At 39.6% G+C, this 22,375-nt stretch overlaps 1 protein-coding gene across 1 annotated transcript; it reads left to right on the top strand.

Annotated features, from left to right (window-relative positions):
- Nucleotides 1-2,983: 2,983 nt before the first annotated feature.
- On the top strand, nucleotides 2,984-22,229 carry LOC136456008 (uncharacterized). The gene is made up of 25 exons (XM_066455759.1): nucleotides 2,984-3,280; nucleotides 9,769-9,849; nucleotides 10,421-10,520; nucleotides 10,599-10,683; nucleotides 10,775-10,824; nucleotides 10,908-10,973; nucleotides 13,466-13,545; nucleotides 14,164-14,223; nucleotides 15,390-15,489; nucleotides 15,567-15,644; nucleotides 15,783-15,850; nucleotides 15,934-16,002; nucleotides 16,115-16,192; nucleotides 16,276-16,371; nucleotides 17,062-17,132; nucleotides 17,609-17,686; nucleotides 17,778-17,871; nucleotides 18,661-18,759; nucleotides 19,405-19,619; nucleotides 19,710-19,824; nucleotides 20,358-20,489; nucleotides 20,605-20,718; nucleotides 20,862-20,971; nucleotides 21,108-21,224; nucleotides 21,434-22,229. Exons 1-25 carry the CDS (start codon nucleotides 3,197-3,199, stop codon nucleotides 21,915-21,917), a joined length of 2,724 nt encoding a protein of 907 aa, XP_066311856.1. The 5' UTR covers nucleotides 2,984-3,196; the 3' UTR covers nucleotides 21,918-22,229.
- The last annotated feature ends 146 nt before the right edge of the window (nucleotides 22,230-22,375 follow it).

Genomic DNA, 22,375 nt, shown 5'->3' with positions numbered 1-22,375 from the left:
AGCTTTAATCAAGTTGTCATTAATCATCAAAAAGGGGAGATTGAAAGTGCATCTAGCCCTTTAGTGGGCTTTGAATGATTGAATGGCAACATGATTAAAGGTCTAACCTATTTGCTAAATGTTGGACAGGAAGTTGGTTATCTCACAAGTACTTGGTAAAGGCCAAACTAATGTGTTGTATAAACAATCTAGTTCAAATACAAGACAACAATATAAAAAAATTCATGCAAGGCTTACTTATTGTGGGATTTCTATGATTTATGTGAAAGCAAGCATGTTAATAATTAATTAATGAGACATGAGGGATTGCATATAGAATGGTCTCATATTTAAAGCTTGCTATATAAATGAAAGGATGGATTATGGACTTAATGGATGATCCAACACAAGGTGTGACTTGATTGATTGAGTTGGTGAAGATAGCAAGGAAATGCTTCGAGGTACTAAGCAAGGGTGAAAGGCAAGCGATGGCTTGGTGACCGAGGAACCTAGCTAGGGTAAAGAAGAAAGTACTTGCATTTAGTTGAGGTACCAATCAAACTTTGATAGTCACAACGAAGTGGAGGATCAAATATATATATTGGATAAAATGTTAGAAGTGACTTGATGCATTTGAAGTCAATTCTCATTTATTGAATGAGATCAAGTCACATGCTCAAGATGACTATGCTCAAGAAGAAAATCAAAGTTGATATGTTGACACCCTCACTTGATGAATATTGAGAGCTATGGCATTTGGTTTGAAGGAAATCAACTCAAGCGATTCAAACTCAGTTTTCATTTGATCTTGAGTAAATAGGTATGTCATACTATTAAGAGGGATGCATCATGTTGATAGATGATTATTCATAAGTGCTCAAGCCAACCTATATGAGATTTGAGTGAGAATGAGACACTAGAGCTAACTTAGCCATGCTGTGTCCAGTATGGATATTGGACGTGTCCAATATGGGGTCAGTCATAGTAGCTTATCTGTGCTCTCGAGTTTAGTTTGTTGGAAGTTCCGACAAGAGTCGGGAGTTTTGGGAGTCTGAAGTCCTGGCAATCCTCGGGAGTTCCGATGCCTCACGCGCCGCTAACTTTCTAACGGCTTTATAACGGCTAGTTTTTGAGTGGGGTCTATAAATACCCCCAAGCCTATACCTTTGAAGGCTGTTGATTCTGCTGGCTCTCGTACATGTTTTTGAGCCTTGAGAACACTCTCCAGCCCTCTCTTAGTGAGTGATTGATCCAATTTGTCAAATTCACTTTATGGGTTAAGTGAGATTCAAAATTGAGAGCAAACCACCCTTGAGCACTTGTGCATATTGTTAATCTTGTGATTTGCATTTGTTATTCTTAGCCTTTTTGGTCCTAAATGGTTAGGCTTCGCTGGAGAGCACCCAAGAGATTGTGGTATGTCTCGAAAAGTTTGTAACAGTCGATTCCATCGTCGTAAGGAAGGGATCAACTAGTGGAAGGAGAAAAAGAAGTTAGAAAAGACTCCGGCTAGAGTTGACCTTCGTGGGTCCTCTAGAGCTGATCTTTGCTGGGTCGCTCGTAGCCCCCTCACCGGAGAGTAGGACTCGACAGAGTCTAAACTTTGGTAAAACAAATATCGTGTCTCAATTCGCTTTTATTTGATATTTGTGTTTCACTTGTGTTGCTTGAGTTTTCGTGTAGGTCCTATGTGTATCATATTATCTCTAGTAGGTACCTACAGCTTGGATTGAAGTTTGAAATCGAAAGAAACAAGTTTGGGGCTGATTTGCTGAAATCGCGAGTGTCCGGTATTTTCCTCCAGCATTGATTCTATTTATTCTCTGATCTAATCTTTATTTTGCAGGCTTGTAGCTCCTAGTCTTATTTAGTATTTGCTAAACACTCTGTGGTTTACTCGCGAGGGGTCTAATTCTCTAATTCGGAGCTTTTAAGTAATTGAAAGCTCTCACACTAATCGTTTCCGTATTTTAAGATGTTCATTTTTTAGAAACGCCTATTCACTCTGTCTAGACGACACCCTCGGCCCTTTCAATAGGGCTACCTGCAACGTCCGACGCTAGAGAGAGGGCGTGACGACGCTCGACAGTCCGGCGAATGGGTTAGGCGCAGTGGCGGTGTATTGTTGTTGCTGTCGAGCGCTTGAGAACGAAGCGAGAAGAGAAGATAAAGGCGACCAAAGAAAAAAAGAAAATTAACGGGATGACAAGTGGGCCCCATAGGTAACTGCTGCTAATGGCATCAAATCCACTATCGTTCCCATTCTTATTTGCTCTGTTCGCTTGGCTGATACGTCATGGCTGAAAGTACTGTTGGCTGATTTGTTGTGAGAGAAAAATACTGTTTGTTGACTGAAAAAGTACGGTTTATAAGCCAAGCAAACAAAATGATTTATCCCTTCAACCAAACACAGAATGGATTGATCTCGTCTCTTATCAAACAAACAGAAAATAGAGCCATTTTGTCCCCGTCCTGTCTCCGAAATTAGAGATGAGGCCGTCCTACTTTACCCTGACTCTTAACCAAACACTATCTAAGTGCACTTCTAGAGTTTTAGTGAAGAGACCAATGCTAATATTAAAGGGATATATATAATTACATATATATCCCTTTAAAGATATAATCATTTCTCTTAGGAAAGAGAGAAAGTAGATAAAGATAATTAAAGTTAGGTTGTCTTGTACCTAGATGTGTATTTATTTTGAGATAAAATTTTAAACTTCTATAAAAATGCACTTAATATGGGACCGAGGGGTTAGTTGTTAACCCAAAGTTCCAAGTCCCTACCAAATTTTGTTTGCTCCAACTCGATCACAAACCACGCGGCGCTAGTTATATATTTTTTTTCTCGGTTCGGAAGGGTGCCGATGAGGCGATGACCAATATCTCCGACCGTGACGTACCTGTCTGCCCCATCATCGTCACACTCCTTGTGTCCACCGCTCCAGGCTCCTTTCCCTTCTACATTGCGACTGCGAGGGGGTAAACATAACGAACACGTGCGCAAAAAATATTGACGAAAACCGGAGGGGTAAAAGGGAAAAGGCGACGGCCGCCTGGAGGAGCGAGAGGGCGGAAGAGGGGGAGAGCGGCAGCCCGCAGGCCCGCAGCTCGTTGATGGTGGTTAGGGTTTCGCCGCCCGCACCCTTGACCCGCGGTTGAAGAGGCGCTCCGGGGGAAGAGGAGACAGGCAGCGGCGGACCGCGGCGCGCAGCTGATGGCGGAGCAGGAGCGGAGGGACGCGGAGGCGGGGGGCGATGCCGCGGCCGCATCGGTGGCGTCGCACGCCAGCAGCATGCAGGTGAGGTCTCCCCTCCCTTATTCTCGGCTGCTCTGTACAATTCTGGGAGCTTCACGATGCGTAGATCCGCTCGCTACTATTTGATTGGCTAAACCTGCGTCCTTCGCGTGTCTTGATTTTAGTTTGTTAGCGCGTAGTGGGTTTCTGGAAGGGAGCTGTCGGGAATTTTGCATGGGGGCGGTGGGGAATTTCTGGGGGCCAACCGTGCCATAGATCCGAGTTAGCTGCTCTTGGAGCTGGTAATTTAGTGTTTCAAGAGGGATTGGTTGTGCTTGTGCTTACTTCTTGGTGAACTGTAGTAATGAGTGAGGTATCATAAGATTTGGTTTTTTAATTCATGAGGAATAAGGTGGGTAGGGGTTTTTGTTTTTTGTGCAATCCCCATGCTGCTGTACCAGCACCTGCATGTTTGGAACTAGTGAGGCCTGCTTTACTGCAGAATTAGCTTGTGTCACCTGGTTTCCGACTCTCTGTCAGTGAACTTATTGGTGATAGTCCAGATGTGAGCAGTTTCGACATGTGTATTAGCCTTGTCTTTACTTTGTAGCATGATGAATTTGCCAATTTAAATGAAGACCGCCTTGATCATGATGTAGTCACTACCCGTATCATTACGTCAACGTGGGGCATGCTTGATTGACTCATATTGATACAAATGCCATGCCAGTATATATTAGCTGCTACCATTTGGGTTATTTCTGTGCCGGCACTAATATACTTCTATCTTGAAAACTGTAGAGCCTGCCCATCTGATCTAAAATTTTATATACAATCAAAAGTTCCAGCTTAGGTGTAAGTAATCTACATTGATAAGCTCAACATCTAGGAGCTGAAGTTGCTTTGATTTAAATTTATTGCATCATTTGATTATATGTACCGGTGTGATTTTGTTCCTCTGGAGACAAATACCCCAGCTTCATTGAACATCCACTTCATGGAGAAAAAAATTGACTTTGTATTTGCAGCACTCCTGAAAAGACGGTATTACCATGCAATTTAGTAGTTTGACCTAAAAGAAAGATAATAAAGGGAACTCATGATGCTCCCAATCAGTGGTTGTTGTGTATGTCAGAAAGATCAAAACAGCTTGTGATACCTGCCAGCTGATCTATGATCATATTTGTATCTGTAGTTATACTATCCAATCCAAGTATTGGTCACTTCAGTATTAAACAAACACTGATAGCCATGATTTTGGTAGACATCATTCCCATGGACTAGATGATATCAGATGAATGTTTCACTTGCTTACGTAATTAGTGCGTATGCCCCCCAACTAGGCCTCGACGAGAGTGCTAAGAGACAGTTCTGGGAAGACTTAGATGGCTTGATTAGAGTTGTACCTAGTAGTGAGAAGCTTTTTATAGGAGGAGATCTTAATGGGCATGTAGGTACTACAAGCGCAGGTTTCGAGGCAGTTCATGGAGGTTTTGGGTATGGTAGTAGGAATCAGGAGGGGGAGGAAGTTCTGGACTTCGCGGTAGCTTTTGACCTAATGATAGCCAACACTTTCTTTAGAAAGAGAGAATCTCATCTAGTGACCTTCAGTAGCGGGCAACACTTTAGCCAGATTGACTTTGTCCTCGTAAGAAGAAAGGACAAACGAGCATGCTGGGGTTGCAAGGTGATACCAGGGGAGTGTGTTGTTTCTCAACATAAGCTTTTGGTGGCAGACTTTCGTTTTCAGGTGCATGCCCGTAGGGATAAACAAGCTAAGATTGAAAGAACAAAGTGATGGAAACTGAAAGGGGAGACGTCAGAGGTATTTAGGGAAAGGGTTATCAAAGAGGGCTCTTGGAAGGAAAAAGAGGACATAAACAACATGTGGGAGAAGATGACAACCAACATTCGGAAGGTGGCCTTAGAGGTGTGTGGAGTAACCAAAGGAAGTGGAGGCGAGGCTAAAGATACTTGGTGGTGGAACGAGGAAGTCCAAAGGGCTATTAAGGAGAAGAAAGAATGCTATAGACGCTTGTACCATGACAGGAGTGGACAACATAGAGAAGTACAAGGTGGCAAAGAAGACTGCAAAGCAAGCTGTAAGTGTGGCAAAGGGTAGAGCGTACGAGGATCTTTATCAACATTTGAGTACGAAGGAAGGAGAGAAGGATATTTATAGGATGACTAGGGTTCGTGAGAGAAAGACAAGGGATTTCAACCAAGTTAAGTGCATTAAGGATGAAAGGGAGCATCTCTTGGTGAAGGAGGATGAGATCCAACATCGATGGCAAGAGTATTTTGATAAATTGTTTAATGGTGAGAATATGGACACAACCTTTCAGTTGGATGACCCTTTTGATGACACCAATAGGCGCTTTGTGCGAAGAATCCAAGAATATGAGGTCAGAGAGGTGTTGAAAATGATGAAAGGAGGTAAGGCGATGGGACTGGATGGTATCCCAATCGAGGTGTGGAGATGTCTCGGGGACATAGCTATAGTATGGCTAACCAAGCTGTTCAACCATATTTTTCGATCAAACAAGATACCTGATGAGTGGAGGAGAAGTATATTGGTACCGATCTACAAGAATAAAGGGAATATTCAAAGTTGTACTAATTACCGGGGAATTAAGTTGATGAGTCATACTATGAAGCCATGGGAGAGAGCTATCGAGCATTGCTTGAGACCAATAACGCGGGTCTCTATGAACCAATTTGGTTTCATGCCCGAAAGGTCAACCATGGAAGCCATTTTCTTAATAAGACAAGTTATGGAGCCGTATAGGGAGAAGAAGGACCTACACATGGTTTTTATTGACTTGGAGAAGGCTTATGATAAAATACTAAGGAATATTATGTGGTGGGCTTTGGACAAACATAAAGTCCCAACGAAGTACGTTGGGCTCATTAAGGACATGTACAACAATGTTGTGACTAGAGTTCGAACAAGTGATGGAGACACGGATGACTTCCCGATTAGGATAGGGCTACATCAAGGGTCAGCTTTGAGCCCTTATTTGTTTGCCTTAGTGATGGATGAGGTCACAAGGGACATACAAGGGGACATCTCTTGGTGTATGCTTTTCGCGGACGATGTAGTGCTAGTTGATGAAAGCCGGACAAGAGTGAATCAGAAACTGGAGTTATGGCGGGAGACTTTGGAGTCCAAAGGTTTTAGACTCAGTAGAACTAAAACTGAGTATATGAAATGTGACTTCAGCACTACTACTCGGGAGGAGAAAGATATTAGTTTGGAAGGTCAAGTAGTGCCTAGGAAGGATACCTTTCGATATTTAGGATCAATGCTACAGAGAGGCGGGGATATTGATGAAGATGTTAGCCATAGAATCAAAGCAGGGTGGATGAAGTGGCGGCAAGCATCTGGTGTCCTATGTGACAAAAGGGTACCACAGAAGCTAAAAGGCAAGTTTTATAGGACAATGATTAGACCTGCTATATTGTATGGTGCAGAATGTTGGCCTACGAAAAGACATGTTCAACAGATAAGTGTCGCGGAAATGCGTATGTTGCGTTGGATTTGCGGTCATACAAGAAGGGATCAAGTTCGGAACGATGATATACGTGATAGATTAGGGGTAGCACCAATTAAAGAAAAGCTTGTCCAACACTGGTTGAGATGGTTTAGACATGTCCAACGGAGACCTCCAGAGGCACCGGTGAGTAGTGGAATCCTAAGCCAGGATAGTAACGTGAAGAGAGGCAGAGGAAGACCGAAGTTGACTTGGGTAGAGGTAATAAAAGGAGACTTGAAAGGATGGAATATACCCAAAGACTTAGCCTTAGATAGGAGTGCTTGGAAGACAGCTATTTATGTGCCTGAACCTTGCTTCTGCTGGGTTTCAACTCTAGCCTACCCCAACTTGTTTGGGACTTAAAGGCTTTGTTGTTGTTGTTGTTGTTGTTGTTGTTGTATAAGGATAAGAGGCCCCTGCAGCAGCATGTCATTAGGTTGAGGTGCAGCAGAGGTACCAATGATAGCAAGGTACGACAGTAGCTGGGCATATTATGGGAGAGTCTAGAGGGCAGATCCAGTGCAGCAGAGATGGATAACAGGGTGACAGTCTAACCACGGAAAGAGTCCCAGTAGAAGTCTTAGCATTGATATGATTAGATCAAATTCTTTCTTTTAGGAATTTGCAAATTTTGATGAGTCCTGACTGTGCTAGTTATTTGTCCAAGTGAAGGTTTGATTTGTGTTGACTGATAGCCTTTTTAGGTTCTCTCTATAGAGGAGGTCCACACGTATAATATAATGTCGAAGCATTCTTTTATTGTCTGTCTCTCAAGTCGTCTAGTTCTATCTACCAAGCTATATCTATCTGTCTCGTTACAAACCTTAACCCCATTGAGCCATGTCTTTTGGCCCACTTCTCCATGTACTTGGTCCAATGCAAACCAAAGTTCTTATCAAGTCTGGTGCATTTTTAACACAATTCTACGGACCACATACGACTTCAAAATATTCTGGGAAAACAGACACAAACTTTGGTATGGATATAGAAGTAGGCAGATGGGAAAAGTCTGTTCAGCTGGTTGGATGTCACTTATTGTGCAGCACGAATACAGATAAGTGCATCGGAAGGATACAGATATGACAATTTTCCCAAAAAAAACCCTGATATGTGGATACCTTTTACTATTTTTTAAATAAATAGATAATAATTGCATATTAAAATTGTGAAAGTAGTAAATACCTTGCAAATTGCAATAGCAATTACTGGCAAAAGCAGCATTGGAAGACCAGAACTTGCACACAAAAATCAAATATGAATGAATGTATTACTAACAGTGTTATCAGATCGTATGATTGAGGCTAGTCGTAAGACCACCGATAAGACGACTAATCGCGATTAGTTGTCGATTACTCGGTCCTAGTCAGCTAGTTGGACATTTAGTCATCCATGTGCCTAAATCTGATCATAAATTGGCAAATGGAAGAGGCAAGCATAGGTCACTTAGCAGCTGAGATAGAGGTAACAATTATCCCAACAAGTCCTGTATGATATGGATTTTGAGTGGGGAATACAAGAGCTGATAACCTCCCACTAATTGAGTGATGGGCTTTGTTTTTCTTTCAGTCACATATAATATAAGTATAAAACTAGCAATCGTGTCCGTGAGTTGCAACGGAACCCCAATACGTATAGGAATTAGGCTCCGTATCATCACTAGATGCGAGTTGTTCTAACTCGTATGAGCTTGGGTCACGAGTCTGAGTCACATACAAGATACGTAGGCCGTGGCTCAATACATATTGGAATCAGACCCCATATTTATCATCTCTAGAAACGAGTTGTTCTAACTTGTATGAGTATGGATCATGAGTTCGGGTCACATATGAGACACGGAGGGCGTGAGTGCAGTTTGAGAAGTAAAAAAAGCGGGATGGAAGAAACTCTCCACTGTCTGGGTAGTTAGTGGGAGGTGGACGAAAAAATGGGTGGAGAGAAATTTTGCCTCTTTACTATTAGGTATAGGTATTTTTATTGGACTATTGCTTTAGTTTTACATCGGGACACTGTTCCATGAATCACCATCACAGTATGAAATATGAAAATGGTGTCTACTTTGACAAGGTTTTCTTATAGTTACCTACTTCCCTCGACATTGACAAAAAATAAAATTTGAAAAGTTGACTGTGTCATTATTATTTGTAGAAACAGCATGATGGCCAAATGAAGCATGGAAAGCCTTTAAGTTGGCTTTGTTGTTGTTGTTGTTACTATTAGGTATAGGTATATATAGAATATAGAATAAGTGAATAATGTACGAGTCAAGTCAGATTTATAATGGTAAGACATCACTGTGAGTATGAGGTGTTGTAACTGCTGTAGTTGAGTTATGAATTCCACCTTGACCGCTGAAAAGCTGCTGCCCTTTTTTGTTGGTCTATGGGAAAGATTTTGAATTTTCCCTTGATTCTGATAATAACAAGCGAGCAGGGTTCAGTCGTCCATGTTTTTTCTCATCAACTTGATGAACTAATATTAAGATAGGACCTCCCTGTTAGAGATACCTAAACCACAGGTGTGGATCTATGGATATGGAATGATGCGCTAGTGTCTATACATGACAAGTGTCAACAAGTCCTCCAAGAACGTTGAGAATTCGTCCTGGTGTAGCTCTGTCTGATTGGTACATCAAAGAGGAGCTCCCATGTCAAGCACATTTTGGTTCCCGATGCCATGGTTATGCCAAATCGTCACAATTTGTGGGATAAACATACCTTAGAGATGGAATTGAACACCACATTTGAAGTAGAAAATGTGGTTTGTTACTTTTGTTACGTGGATGTAATAGGTCGTATACTGGCACCAGACTACTGTCATTATCCTTTCTGTTTCAAATGCATGGTTTTTACCTTTCATCATCTCTTATTGAGCAGTGCAGATCATATTAGTTTCTGTATTTGACCAATACGCTCAGTCCTCTAATTTTAAGAAACTTATTTGTCTTATGTTTTGTATACTATTTATCTCTTTACTCCAATATACTATAAATGATGGTTACAATCCTAACTGTTCCAGCGTGTCAAAGTATACCGTTTGACTGATGCTGGGAAGTGGGACGATCAAGGAACAGGTCATGTTTCTATTGATTACATTGAGGTATGAAAAATTTCTTTGCTAATATGTGTGGTATTTATTATTTCTTATTCATGGCTCTAGTTAATTCTCACACTTTCTCCTGATTTTCTTTGATAGTGCCCAAATATTTGTTTGCCCCTTACCCTTAATCTACTTTCAGTTTTGCTACCTTAGTACCTTGTTTTGACATGCTTCATTTGGCCGTCATGCTGTTTCTACAAATAATAATGACACAGTCAACTTTTCAAATTTTATTTTTTGTCAATGTCGAGGGAAGTAGGGAACTATAAGAAAACCTTGTCAAAGTAGACACCATTTTCATATTTCATACTGTGATGGTGATTCATGGAGCAGTGTCCCGATGTAAAACTAAAGCAATAGTCCAATAAAAATGAAAATAAGCACAAATTACTTGATGGTGATTCGTATCAGTGTCCCGGTGTAAAAGTAAAGCAATATTCCAATACAAATGAAAACAAGCAGAAATTACTTGTAGTCTATGGCACCATGGTATTCCGTCATTGTATTATGATTTCTAATCTGTGGGCTTACTTTTTGGACGTTATATGATTTATTCTTGGGTTGGTTCCAGGGTTCAAAAGAACTTGGTTTGACTGTTTTAGATGAAGAGGACAATGAGACGCTACTTATGCACAACATCACATCTGACGATATTTACAGAAAACAAGAAGGTGAACTAACACAGTATCATTCTATTTTCGAGCTAATTTATATCTTTTCAAAACTTTCTAATCCATTTTCTTTGTTAGAAACAATAATTTCATGGAGAGATCGTGAAGCAGCGACAGACTTAGCGCTAAGCTTTCAGGAAGCTGCAGGATGCTCCTACATATGGTGATGGAAGCAAGAGCTGTGGCGCAGTTACCAAGTTTTTGTTTAATTACTCCCTTTGGTTTATTTTGTGTTCTTTGTTGGTTCTGTGCAGGGAACACATATGTGAAATTCAGAGAAACCTTCAGTTCAGTAACCTTGGTGGTGAGTTTTTTAAAATCAGCTGCGACTGTTTATTCATACCACACATATTTGCATGCTCTTCTCATCTTAACCATGTCCTGCAGCTCTGGAAGTTGGTCCTCGTCAATCATCAGAATCTCTAGAAGCCTCTAGAATAATGCATTCAAATGGTACACCCCCTTTGCTGAATGTCCACTTGAGATTGTGTATCTTTTCAAAAACATTCATTTTGAAATTATTTTAAAGCAATTTGCTGAAAATGTATATTTTTGGGACATAACAGAAAAGTATTTTACTGTCCATTGCAAAGTCGGTGATTAGATTCTGGAGTGCAGCACAACTAGAACCCAGCCATTCACTATTTTTGCTTGGTGTTATTATGTGAATGAAAAGGCTTGCACTATTTGAATATAAATGTGTCCTATGTTAGTAGAGTTCAGTAACCATTTGCTACTCTATTTTGTACTTACTGTTAGCTTGATAACTAAAACAATTCCTTCAATTGTCCTCAAACATTCACAACAATTTTTGACTCATGATGACCTTATATAGAATTCCTAAAACTCTGATTAATGTATCAAAGTCTTATTCAATGTATTGAAGAGCATTGTATTATTATGTGGTAATATTTTTTGAATGCAATCAAAGGCGGATCCTTAGGGCATCACTTTCTTAAATTGCCTGAGATGCTTGGCGAATGAAAGAATCATTCTTGAGAAGTATCAGGCCAAAATGAAAAGAAAGTTCCTCTCGGACCCATATACATTATGGAGAAAAAAAGCAGCCTGTTTCTTCCACCTGTTAACTATGGTAGTAATTGATTAATAGACATCATCTGTAATTATGTTTCTTATTAAGGCGTATTCATATCATGTATAGAATAGCAGTGCAGTTAGGTATAAACTAATGGATAAAAACATGACAACGCCAACTCCTGAAGTTGATAAAAGATGATTCACTAGGACTTGAGAGATATGGGCAATGTTTTCAAGTTGTCCAGTCGAACCTAGTCGCCATGGGACCGACCAGGAGACTAATCGTGATTAGTCATCGACCAGGCCGATTAGTCGAGCCTAGTCGACCCCTGGTCGTCCTATATATCAGGACATATATACCTATATATACTATATAGTATACACAATAAAGCAAGCATCAAGACTACATTAGTGTTTAGCTGGTGACTTACTTGTGGGAGTTGTTTTCTTCTCTTTTCTGCCATGTCCAGAGGTCCATATTCCTGTCCCAAACTCCATTTCTTTGCTGACTTGCTGCTGGAAGCCTAAAATACCAAAGAAGACCATAATTAGCAACACTAATGTAGTCTTGATCTTGACACAGCTCAACAGCAGCACTGCTGCATTAGCAAGCACTGCTGCAGTAGCAAATAACTAGCATTTAGCAGTTAGCACATAGCAGACCATAGCAGCCACATAGCCAGCATATTACATAACCAAACAAGTTCAGTACACATAAGCTAAAGTGGTCAACACAGAGTCACAAACATGGACATTTAACAGTCCAACAAAAGTAGGCAACTAGCCATCTAATTAAGCAAATCAACATTAAAATTGAAGCCTCCATCTCCATCTCCAGTTTCAGTTGGTGCAGATTCTTCATCCTCCTCCATTGCTATTGCTGAATCTACATGCTAATCTTGGTCCTCATCATCAACTTCATCAATATCTTGAGTCACTGTGTTCCTTGGACGCTTCCTGTTCCTAGCATAAGTACGCCTCACAGGGGCAGCAACAGCGGCACGAGTAGCAGCAGCCCTAGGCAAGTTACGTCCCTCTAGACCCTGAGTTACACCAATAGCCTCATCCGCAACAGCCCAAGTCATAGCATCGCCACCACCTTCCTGAACTGGTTCTGGTTCACAATTTTCATTGACCCATTCATTTTCCCAATGAAATTCATCAAGCAAGAGTGGATTGCATCTCTTTCCTTTGGAACCCAGCTCTCTAATTTTTTTAAATCTGTTTTCCATCTTGCGGTTGTAACTGACATATACCAACTTATTTAACCTTTGGTGCTCTAATCGGTTTCTCTTTTTTGTATGGACCTACACAAAATATAATGCAGAATCACATCAATATTACTACCATACTTGCAGCATGTGCCTGCGTGCCTCCTGCTTTTTGGTGCCTATTCTAACCCTAACAGACCAAATTGCAAGCCCAATAGGCCACATATAGGCCTGGTTAAACAGGCCCAAAAAACAGAGCAACCAAACTAGTCGTCCCTGTCCTAGTCGGACGATTAATCGCGATTACTCTTCGATTAATCGGACGACCAGCTTTCTGATCGAGCTGGTCGCCTCGGTACCCCAAATCGGTCACTAAGGACCGATAAGGATGATTAGTCGCGATTAGTCACGATTAATCGGACGACTTGAAAGCATTGGATATGTGCATGTTTTCTGGGCTAATTTTGGTTCATTGACCTTTTGTTTTATTTTTGGTTTCTTCTCCACCTTTTTTTCTTACACTCTGTTATGCAAACATGTGAGCAATGACTTGTGCTTTGCTCGGCTGCAGTTCGTATTACTGTCCGCTTTGCTTAGCTGCAGCTTATATTAGTGTCTAGCATATATGCATGTGTACTTTACCTCATCTAGTGTTTGTCTCACTGTTATGTCTAGTAATCATTCTCCCCTCTGCAGATGATTCATTCCGCTCTGCTAACGGCGAATTCAGGGAGCTTCCTCCTGTTGAGTTGTCTAATCTTCCTTTTATTTTGAAGGTTAGATTTTTCTTGTGTTCTTCTTATATGAAAATGTTATCATTTGGCCTCCAACACGTAGTCACAACATTTATTTATTTTATGTTTTTGGTTGAATGTTTACTCTCGCTATCATTGTTACACTAGTAATATGCATTTTGTCTAGTCTGAGAATATAGTTTGTGCTTGCCTGATCATGTCTTTTAAGTCTGATATCTTGATGAATACATGTTGCAATTTGGTAGTCCCATACTAGCTGCTTATTCTTCTATTTGTCTAGTGTAACCCAGAGTGTGAAGGTAAAACTATGATTATCTGTTTTCGTATGTAATCATTGATACTAGCGGTGAATGGGGTTGTCGGGTTGTTTGTGAATTGAGACAGTTTTGGAACCAGGCCAGTCCGTCTGGCTATTGAAAGGCATTGCTGATATTGCTAGTCTGATATGTACCTATTTCATAGAAATGACTTTAAGCTTTTGTATACCCTTTTTTTTTTTTTTTTTTTTTTTTGGGGGGGGGGGGGGGGGGGGGGGCAGGTACAATGATACATTTATCAATAGGAAATTATCATATATTGTTTTGATGCTTGGGAGCTTAAACGAACTAATTTAAAAATACCGGTGACAATAATCTGCAGACTGTATTGGAGGGTGGCATTACAGATCAGATCCACGTGGCAGAGTTGATAACACAAGATGTAAGCCATCTAAACTTTGCCATGTCATGGTCACATGTACGAAATGTACTGGATTCTTGTTAGCATTCTGCTAATTGTATTGTAAGATATTACTTTCACCGAAACATCAGCCAACCACACGTTACTCCCTAAAGCATGGATCATGGGTTTGGTACAGCACATTAATTATAACAAAAGCCTACAGACGGATGCATTTGTGCTTCCTTATTACTGCGATTTTGAAAATAAGTAAACTTGAGCTTTTTGTTGAGTCTTTTGGGAAAATGCCTCTCGATATGTAGGCATCCATAGTTTCTTTGTTGAAAAGTCATTATTGATGGGCGAGACGCATCATATGCTGCATTATTGGCCAATACACTCTCAGTTTGATTGTTCTTTTAGGTTCATTACCTCACTCTTTCTTAGACATTAGATGAAATAATCTTACATAGAGTTTTGTTTGTAGATAATGTTTAAGCAAGATTATTTTCCACATGCTAGTTTGTCAGAATATGTAGCAGTCTCCTAAGGAGCTATTTCTTTCTTGATTAAGTAATTGTACTATTGGCTACACAACGTCTCATGCCTGTGTAGTGTAAATGTCATCTTGACATAAGATTTGTTAAACTCATCTCGTTCCATTCAAATAGAGATGTTTGCTGGAGTCTCACTGTTCTTATGATCGGAGTAGTTATTGTTGTACATTCATGTAACAGTAGATCAAATGTTTTCTAATGAGTTATATAAGGAGGAGGAATTCAAATGGTGATGGTGATAAGAACACGTAGTTGCAATCCAACTGCATGAATGTAATTATACGATTCTGATATCATGTATGGGCGGGTGGTTTGATGAAATGTGAGTCCAGTTAGACTGGAATGACTGATAGACTGATATGGATAGACAATGGTGGCACTGCATTTTCTTCAAATCTGATATATGGTGCCATTAACTCCAAATAAGAATGGTCTTAATACTTTAATAAACTGATTGATGGTGCTTTCCTGCTGAAATCCCTTCTTGACTCATTTTGTTGGTTTGATGTGGATCAACATAACTAAGTGTCACTAAAACTTCAGGAGAGGGCTGCATAACAACAGATGCATAGAATTGATTATGCCATCTTTTTTGGGCATGATTTTTCTTTGACTGAAGTCTTGAACTATTCTACATGCAAATTCCTGCAGCGTGACTTTTTCCCAAAGCTAGTGGACATTTTCAGAATGTGTGAGGATTTAGAGAACATAGATGATCTTCACATGATTTTCAAATTGGTCAAGGGAATAAGTAAGTACATGCCTGTATTAAAAGTGCACTTAGTAGCGTTTTTATACTGGTACTGATTATTAATTTTCATTCTGCAGTATTGTTGAACAGTCCATCGATCTTTGACAAGATTTTCTCTGATGAGTTTATTCTTGACATAATAGGTGCCCTTGAATGTATGCTATCTCCATTGTTTCCCCATGTTTCTCATATACCTTCATTATAGCATGCAATCATGTGTGATCTTATTATAACTGCAATGCGTCAGTCCAAGGTTGCTGGTTTCTTATTTTAACCAGATATACTCTGTACAGATGATCCAGAGGTTCCAAGAGTGCAAAAGCACCGTGCTTTTCTAAAAGATCATGTAGTGTTCAAAGAGGTATTCTGAGTTTTCTTCCACATGTTGTCCTGCTTGAGAAGAAATGGTTATTTAATGTATATATAACCATGTTTCTGCCACAGGCCATACATATTGAAAATGTTTCTGTTGTTTCGAAGATTCATCAAACATACAGAATAGGCTATCTTAAGGTCAGTGTCTCTTCATAATTGTTAGCTAACTTTTGTACCTCCTTGGTGTATGTTAATATTCCTTTTACTTAGCCTCTTCTAGGGCATGACTTTTTTTTGGGGGCATTTGCAGGATGTTATACTACCACGAATATTGGATGATGCCACTCTAGCAAGTCTGAACACAATGATACACTCAAATAATGCTTCTGTTAGTGTTTCTGCCTCACCCCAGTGTTGGTATCCTTGAATCGTCTCCCATTTGTTACTTGTGATATAATGATCTGCCTGCAGGTTATTTCCTTGCTAAAGGATGATGCACTCTTTATAAGACAACTATTTGCTAGGATGAGGTCATCAGATATTTCTATGGAATCGAAACGAGAATTGGTGAGAAGGCTTTATTGTTCTTGTTAATGATGACTTGATGTCTTTGTTTTTTTAACATTTCTTGAGTGAAGTCACTAACTCACTATTGTAAATTAGTTAGCATCATCACAATAGAATTGAGTTAGATAGTTGAAGCTAATAAGGCGAGACTGCCCCATTGCTGTTGGCATTGATGCAAATGATAATCTAGGACTGAAAATGTCACTATCTTCATGATTTTTATTGATTTTTTTGTTGTTTCTTTATTTCCTAACAGTAACAAGAGACAGCTGGATTAGCTGGGCTGTGTTTTCTTGAATGAATTATATAATTGCTAAATTTGATTGTTACCTGAGTCTAGTTCTTTATAGGATGTTAAATGTTTAGGTTTCGCTTGCCTTTAGGCAATTCGGGTTAATGCTACACAAGTTTCATCACCTTAAAAATTGCCACTCATGTCTCCTGGAGTTCTGTATGTGGCTCGCACATTTTGGACCCACCTCATTTCTAACGAAATTATGAAATTGCTCAAGGTTTCGTCACTTGCATTTGCTATCACAGAGGCTCTCTTATCTTTACGATTAGTTAATCTGGAGTAAGCTAGCTTGCTTTGCCAGTCTGTTTGCCTTGCAATTGCTGGAACCTGGGTTGAAAATGGAATGCTTTGCACCCTTTTTGTTGACCCTGCTAACAATGTTTCTGTATTTCCAGGTTCTGTTCTTGCATGAATTTTGCACACTTAGTAAGAGTCTACCACTTGTTCAGCAACTGCGACTGTTTCGGTAGGTCCTTCAATTTCATTCTTCTTTCTTTCTACCAGTAAAAGGCATAACACAACACTGCCACGGTATTGTATCAATTCTCCAAATGTGTAAATGCATGGCTGCAGGCTATCTGTACTACAAAAACAAAAAGAAATATGATCATATAGTACCGGTGTGCCTGAGCTTGGTGTTGTCATTGTTTTCTCTGCTTGGCAGCCCTGTGCTTTGCCTCGCTATCGTTTGACTTCAGATTGCTGAGGATATCTTGTTATAGGTATATCAGGGGTTATCATTCAGATTTTTTATGTGTTTGTTATCTAATACATATAACCTTAAATCGTTGTGTGCAATGTGACTAATAGAGTGCATACAACCAAACCAATGTACCTTACAGATTCGAAGACAAATGTGCTGCTCTACTTTAAGATAGCTGTGAACTCTTTTTGGTTGCTGGAATTCTTGTAGCCAGGAACTAACCACCAATTTTTCTTCAGGGATCTTTCAGGTGAAGGCGTTTTTGAAATAATTTCTGATGTGTTGCAGAGTCAAGATAGAAAAATCGTTTCAGCTGGGTACTTATTAAAGAGTGCATTTATATAAGCATCTTTGTTGGCAAACCACATTTTGTTCGATGTTCTAACTGCAGTTTATTGACGAATGCAGGATAGATATCCTTATACTTTTTCTTAATCAGGACCCTAACCTATTGAGGTCATATATTGTCCAGCAAGAAGGAAATTCTCTTCTAGGACTTCTGGTAAGTTACAACTTCTTGGAGGTCTGAAATATACAGTAAAGTCTTTTATACAGTACTCCATCCACTCCAAATTTAAAGACGTTTTGGCTTTTCTAGATACGTAGCTTTTGCTATGCACTTAGATATACACTGTATCTAGATACATAGAAAAAGCAATGTATCTAGAAAAGCCAAAACGTCTTATAATTTGGAATGGAGGGAGTAACACTTATTCCATCCTTTGTGCTCCCTCTGATTGAAACTATAAATTATTTAGGATTCATTTTCGTGAACCATTTTAAGCTTTGACTATATTGAGTGTACAGAAGTAGGTAGATTTACAACATAAGATGGATATTAGTAGATTCACTTTTAGAAAGTACTTCTGTAACAACCCTTTTTTATAAATATCATAATCCTATAGAAATGAGTGGTTAAATTTCAATCTTGTAGATTGTGTTGACATTCAAAAGTAGTTATATCTCTGATCAGAGGGAGTAGCATTTTGAATATATGAAACTGCTTGTCATTTAGCTGAACTGGGGTGCAACTGTGCATTTCTTATCTCACATGTTTTAAACAAGAAATGATAACAGGGCCTCTTTGGATATGATCTAAATTTGTGTTTTTCTAATGATATAGCAATAAAACACAAGTATCTATCTGTCACCAGCGAGTTCGTTTACTCTTGGTTGCAATTGACTTGACGTGAAATGAAAGATGACCAAACTTGCCCCCTTTTCTCAATGCCTCTGTATTATTATTTCTTCCTAGTCATGTTTTGTGTATAATTTCAATGCTAATTTGTAGGTGAAAGGCATGGTAACTGACTTCGGTGAGGAAATGCACTGCCAGTTTCTAGAAATCCTGCGCATATTGATGGATTCTTTCACTATGTCTGGAGCACATGTAAGTTACGTTTTCTACCGAACTGAATTTATGTTACATATTGACTTTCACTCGGTAGTCGCATTACCTCGAGTTGTTCATTTGAGTTAGTCTTACAAATTTGGCTCACATCTTGTAATATGTGATATTTAATTGATAAAATTATTTGGAACTCCACTACTATACAACAACCATGGAATAGATTTTCCCATGCTAGTTCAAGTTTCCAACTTTTAATTTCAGTATATGGTGATGTGGACTGTGTTTATAGCACTGCAGTATTGCACATCCCTACCATTTGCCACCTAGGGTACAATCTGTTGAATGATTCAGTTATTAATTATGCGATGTGAAATTATAAAACATTATGGATTGCTTGTCTCTTCTAGGCTACCCATTTGTTATTGCTTCCACTTTGCTTATCTCTGAACTCTGATGGATAGTTTGCCATTGTTGTTTTTTTCTTCTTATTATAATGATACGCAGCTCTCCTGTGTGTTTCAGAAAAAAAAAAGCTGCCTTTGTTTTTGGTAACTTTCGTGGTGGTAGATCATGGTCATTTTTCAGCATCTTGTGTTGAAAACTTGAAATCTGTTAAAAATCTCTGAAATTCACAAAATCTTCTGACCTGATTTAGCTGCACTAAGTCTTCATTCCCTTCTGCAGAGAGACATAATTATTGAGATTTTCTACGAAAGGCATCTTGACTATTTGGTTGATGTAATAGCATCCTCTTGTCCCCCGAGGAGCTTGTCTCGATCGACATCTAACTCTGTACGTGTTGGTGGAAATGCTGAAGGAGACCGTATCAAGCCTGAGATTTTGTTAAATGTTTGTGAACTGCTGTGCTTTTGTGTAGTTCATCATCACTACAGAATTAAGTACTACTCTGTACAAACTTCTTCCATTATACCATGATACTTCTATGATTTTTATATGCATGTTTCTAAATGTTTGTTAATCTTGTGTAGGTGCAATTTTCTTATGAACAATGCTATCGAGAAAATCCTTACATTGACTCGACGGAGGGAGAAGTTTTTGGTTGTAGCAGCTGTTAGGTTTATGCGTACTATTATATCCAGAAATGTAAGATTTATGGATTTTGAATTTTTTTCTTTTTATGTTGTTAGAAAATTGGAAGTTCCCTTGAAGTTATGCCCTATCATGGTTGAAGTGTTCCTCAATGTATCCTAGCTCTTGCAGAGGTCATTTTATGGTAGATATAGTTTCAGTCCACTAATGATGTGCTATTGTAAGTTTCAAATATAAGGTATATGCTATTACCAGGCATTGCATTTTACCTTTAGCACAATAGTTTCCCGCAGAGAACTGTTCCTAGGTGATATCTGCAGGATAATAGCTCGCCTGCTTTAATGTTAGCACACCATGATTTCCTGAACAAACTGTTTATTCGTGATTTAAACCAGACCCCAATATTTGTCATTGTTTGATTGCTTTATTTCCTGGATTCTCAGTACAACTACCCGGGCATATATATTTTCACTTATGCTTAATCCAGATATATGGCTAACTAACGGATCCCCATTACGTGTGTTAGTTAAACAAGCAGCTAGGCATCATTCTTGTATCCCACTTGATATATCCTTTATATTTTGTAGGATGAGCATCTCATTCGCCATGTTGTGAAGTTCAACTTGTTGAAACCAATAATTGATGTCTTTGTTGACAATGGGGAGAGATACAACATGCTACATTCAGGAGTACTTGAATTGTTGGAATACATACGAAAGGTACAATATCAGGTTGCCGCTTTGAATTTTGTGGTTTACCTGGTTGCCACTTTGAAATCTGGCTTTTACTTCACCACTATGAATTCTGCCTTATGCACTGGATACTTACCTACAGGAAAATATAAAACCTCTCATTCTCTATGTTATCGAGTCTTTCTGGGAGAGGGATGAACTTGCCAAGTTTGAACACTTTGGGAGTATTCAGGCCTTCAAACTCAAGTATAACCAGGTTGAACCATTTCTTGTGTACTATTGCATCCCATGTTGAGCTTTTGATAAAGTGACCTTCATACTGCTAACACTAGTTTCTGCCTACCTTATGCATTATTGAGTGAGATGGTCTCTCTTTTGTTTCTTCCTTCTTTTGACAAGTACCTGGAGAGTGCTGAACCAAGGTTGAATGCTAGTATGCCTGACATGAGAAAGAAGGCAGAACAAAGAGGTCTTGAGAAGGAAGAGGAAGACTACTTCAACGAGGACAGGTATGTTATTGTTTTCTTACTGGTAATTTCTTCATTATTTTAGTAATATATAGGCGAGATTGGATATTGAAGGGTGCTATTATGTTCAGAGATTATACAGTGAATTTGCAAGTGAAATGATATTTGTTCTTTCTAGTGATGAAGAAGGTTCAGGCTCCGGCCGGCGGCCTAAACATGCACAGAACCAGCATAGCAAGCCTAAGCCTAAGGTCCCTAATGGAAGTGAAGCCGACGACACTGATGACGCCTCTAGGTATTGTTTCTTCAGATACAGTATGAGATGATCTTGAGTTCCCATGTGGTAGCTTATATCTGTTGTATTGCTTTCTCATGATATCTGTTGTATTGCTTTCTCATGTTACATTTAATGACAATCTTGAAAATCATATCATGCAGAACTCGATAAGTTCTAGTTTAATTTGTTAATGTTGGTTGCTTCAGTATTGATCCCTCCCTTTTCAGGCCTAAATCTGCTGGACTTGTGGACTATGACGATGATGACGATGAGGACTTTAATCCACCACCAAAGGAGCCTTCTAGGCCTGCAGAGGATGATGTGCCGTTAAACATATCCCCGGTGAAGCGGAAGCCAGTGAATGCGGTGGATGGGAAACATGCAGATGGGGAGGGTCGCAGGAGGCAAAAAATAGAAACCAGAATTAGTTGTGCTAAAATTGCTGCTGTTACTAGTACAGCTATTAAGCACACAGATCTACAAAACAAGCATGCCTCCCACTTGCCTACATCAGCCACGCCAAGTACTGAAGCCAATGGTGTTTTTAGGGAGCGTGGCACTAACTCTGAGGAGCATCAACATTCTGTAGAGAACACAGAAACTTCACGACAAGCTGGTGGTGATTGTATAAAAGATGTGGGCAGTATGTCTCCCGAGAAGGCTGTAAATACTACCAACACAAGCGATTCGGAGCCTTATTCAGTAAGATGACTACTACACAGCTGGTTTGCCCCTGTACCCAACCTTTTTCTGGCCAGCAGGAAGGAATTGGAATGTGGTCGGCTCCAAAGGCTGAATTCATTGATATCAAGCTGGAAGCATGATTGGAGGTGACATAGATTGCAGTTGCAGCTACCTTTACATCTCAAGTAAAATTCCAGTTACCCCTTTTTGAGGCTGTAAAGTTAATTTTCCGCAAGGAAAGATCTGACAAACATGAGAATTGGAATGACTGTAGATTCGAACAATGAATGGGCCTTGCTCCTGCTGCTGCGCTCGCTATTGTATCTGTTTATGAGCTAATGGAGTAGCAGTGAATATGTGCCTTCAACTTCATTATTTTTGTCCACAATCATTGACTCTGATGTTACTGCTGTAAAACAAGTAGGATTAAGGCATAGTTTCTGTTGAATAGCGTTTTTTGCAAGAGTTGTGCTAACTCATCTATA

This window comes from Miscanthus floridulus, chromosome 6, assembly GCF_019320115.1.
Source record: "Miscanthus floridulus cultivar M001 chromosome 6, ASM1932011v1, whole genome shotgun sequence".
NCBI lineage: Eukaryota > Viridiplantae > Streptophyta > Magnoliopsida > Poales > Poaceae > Miscanthus > Miscanthus floridulus.
Note: the sequence above shows the minus strand (reverse complement) of the source record. Positions and strands in the feature narration are given on the sequence as shown.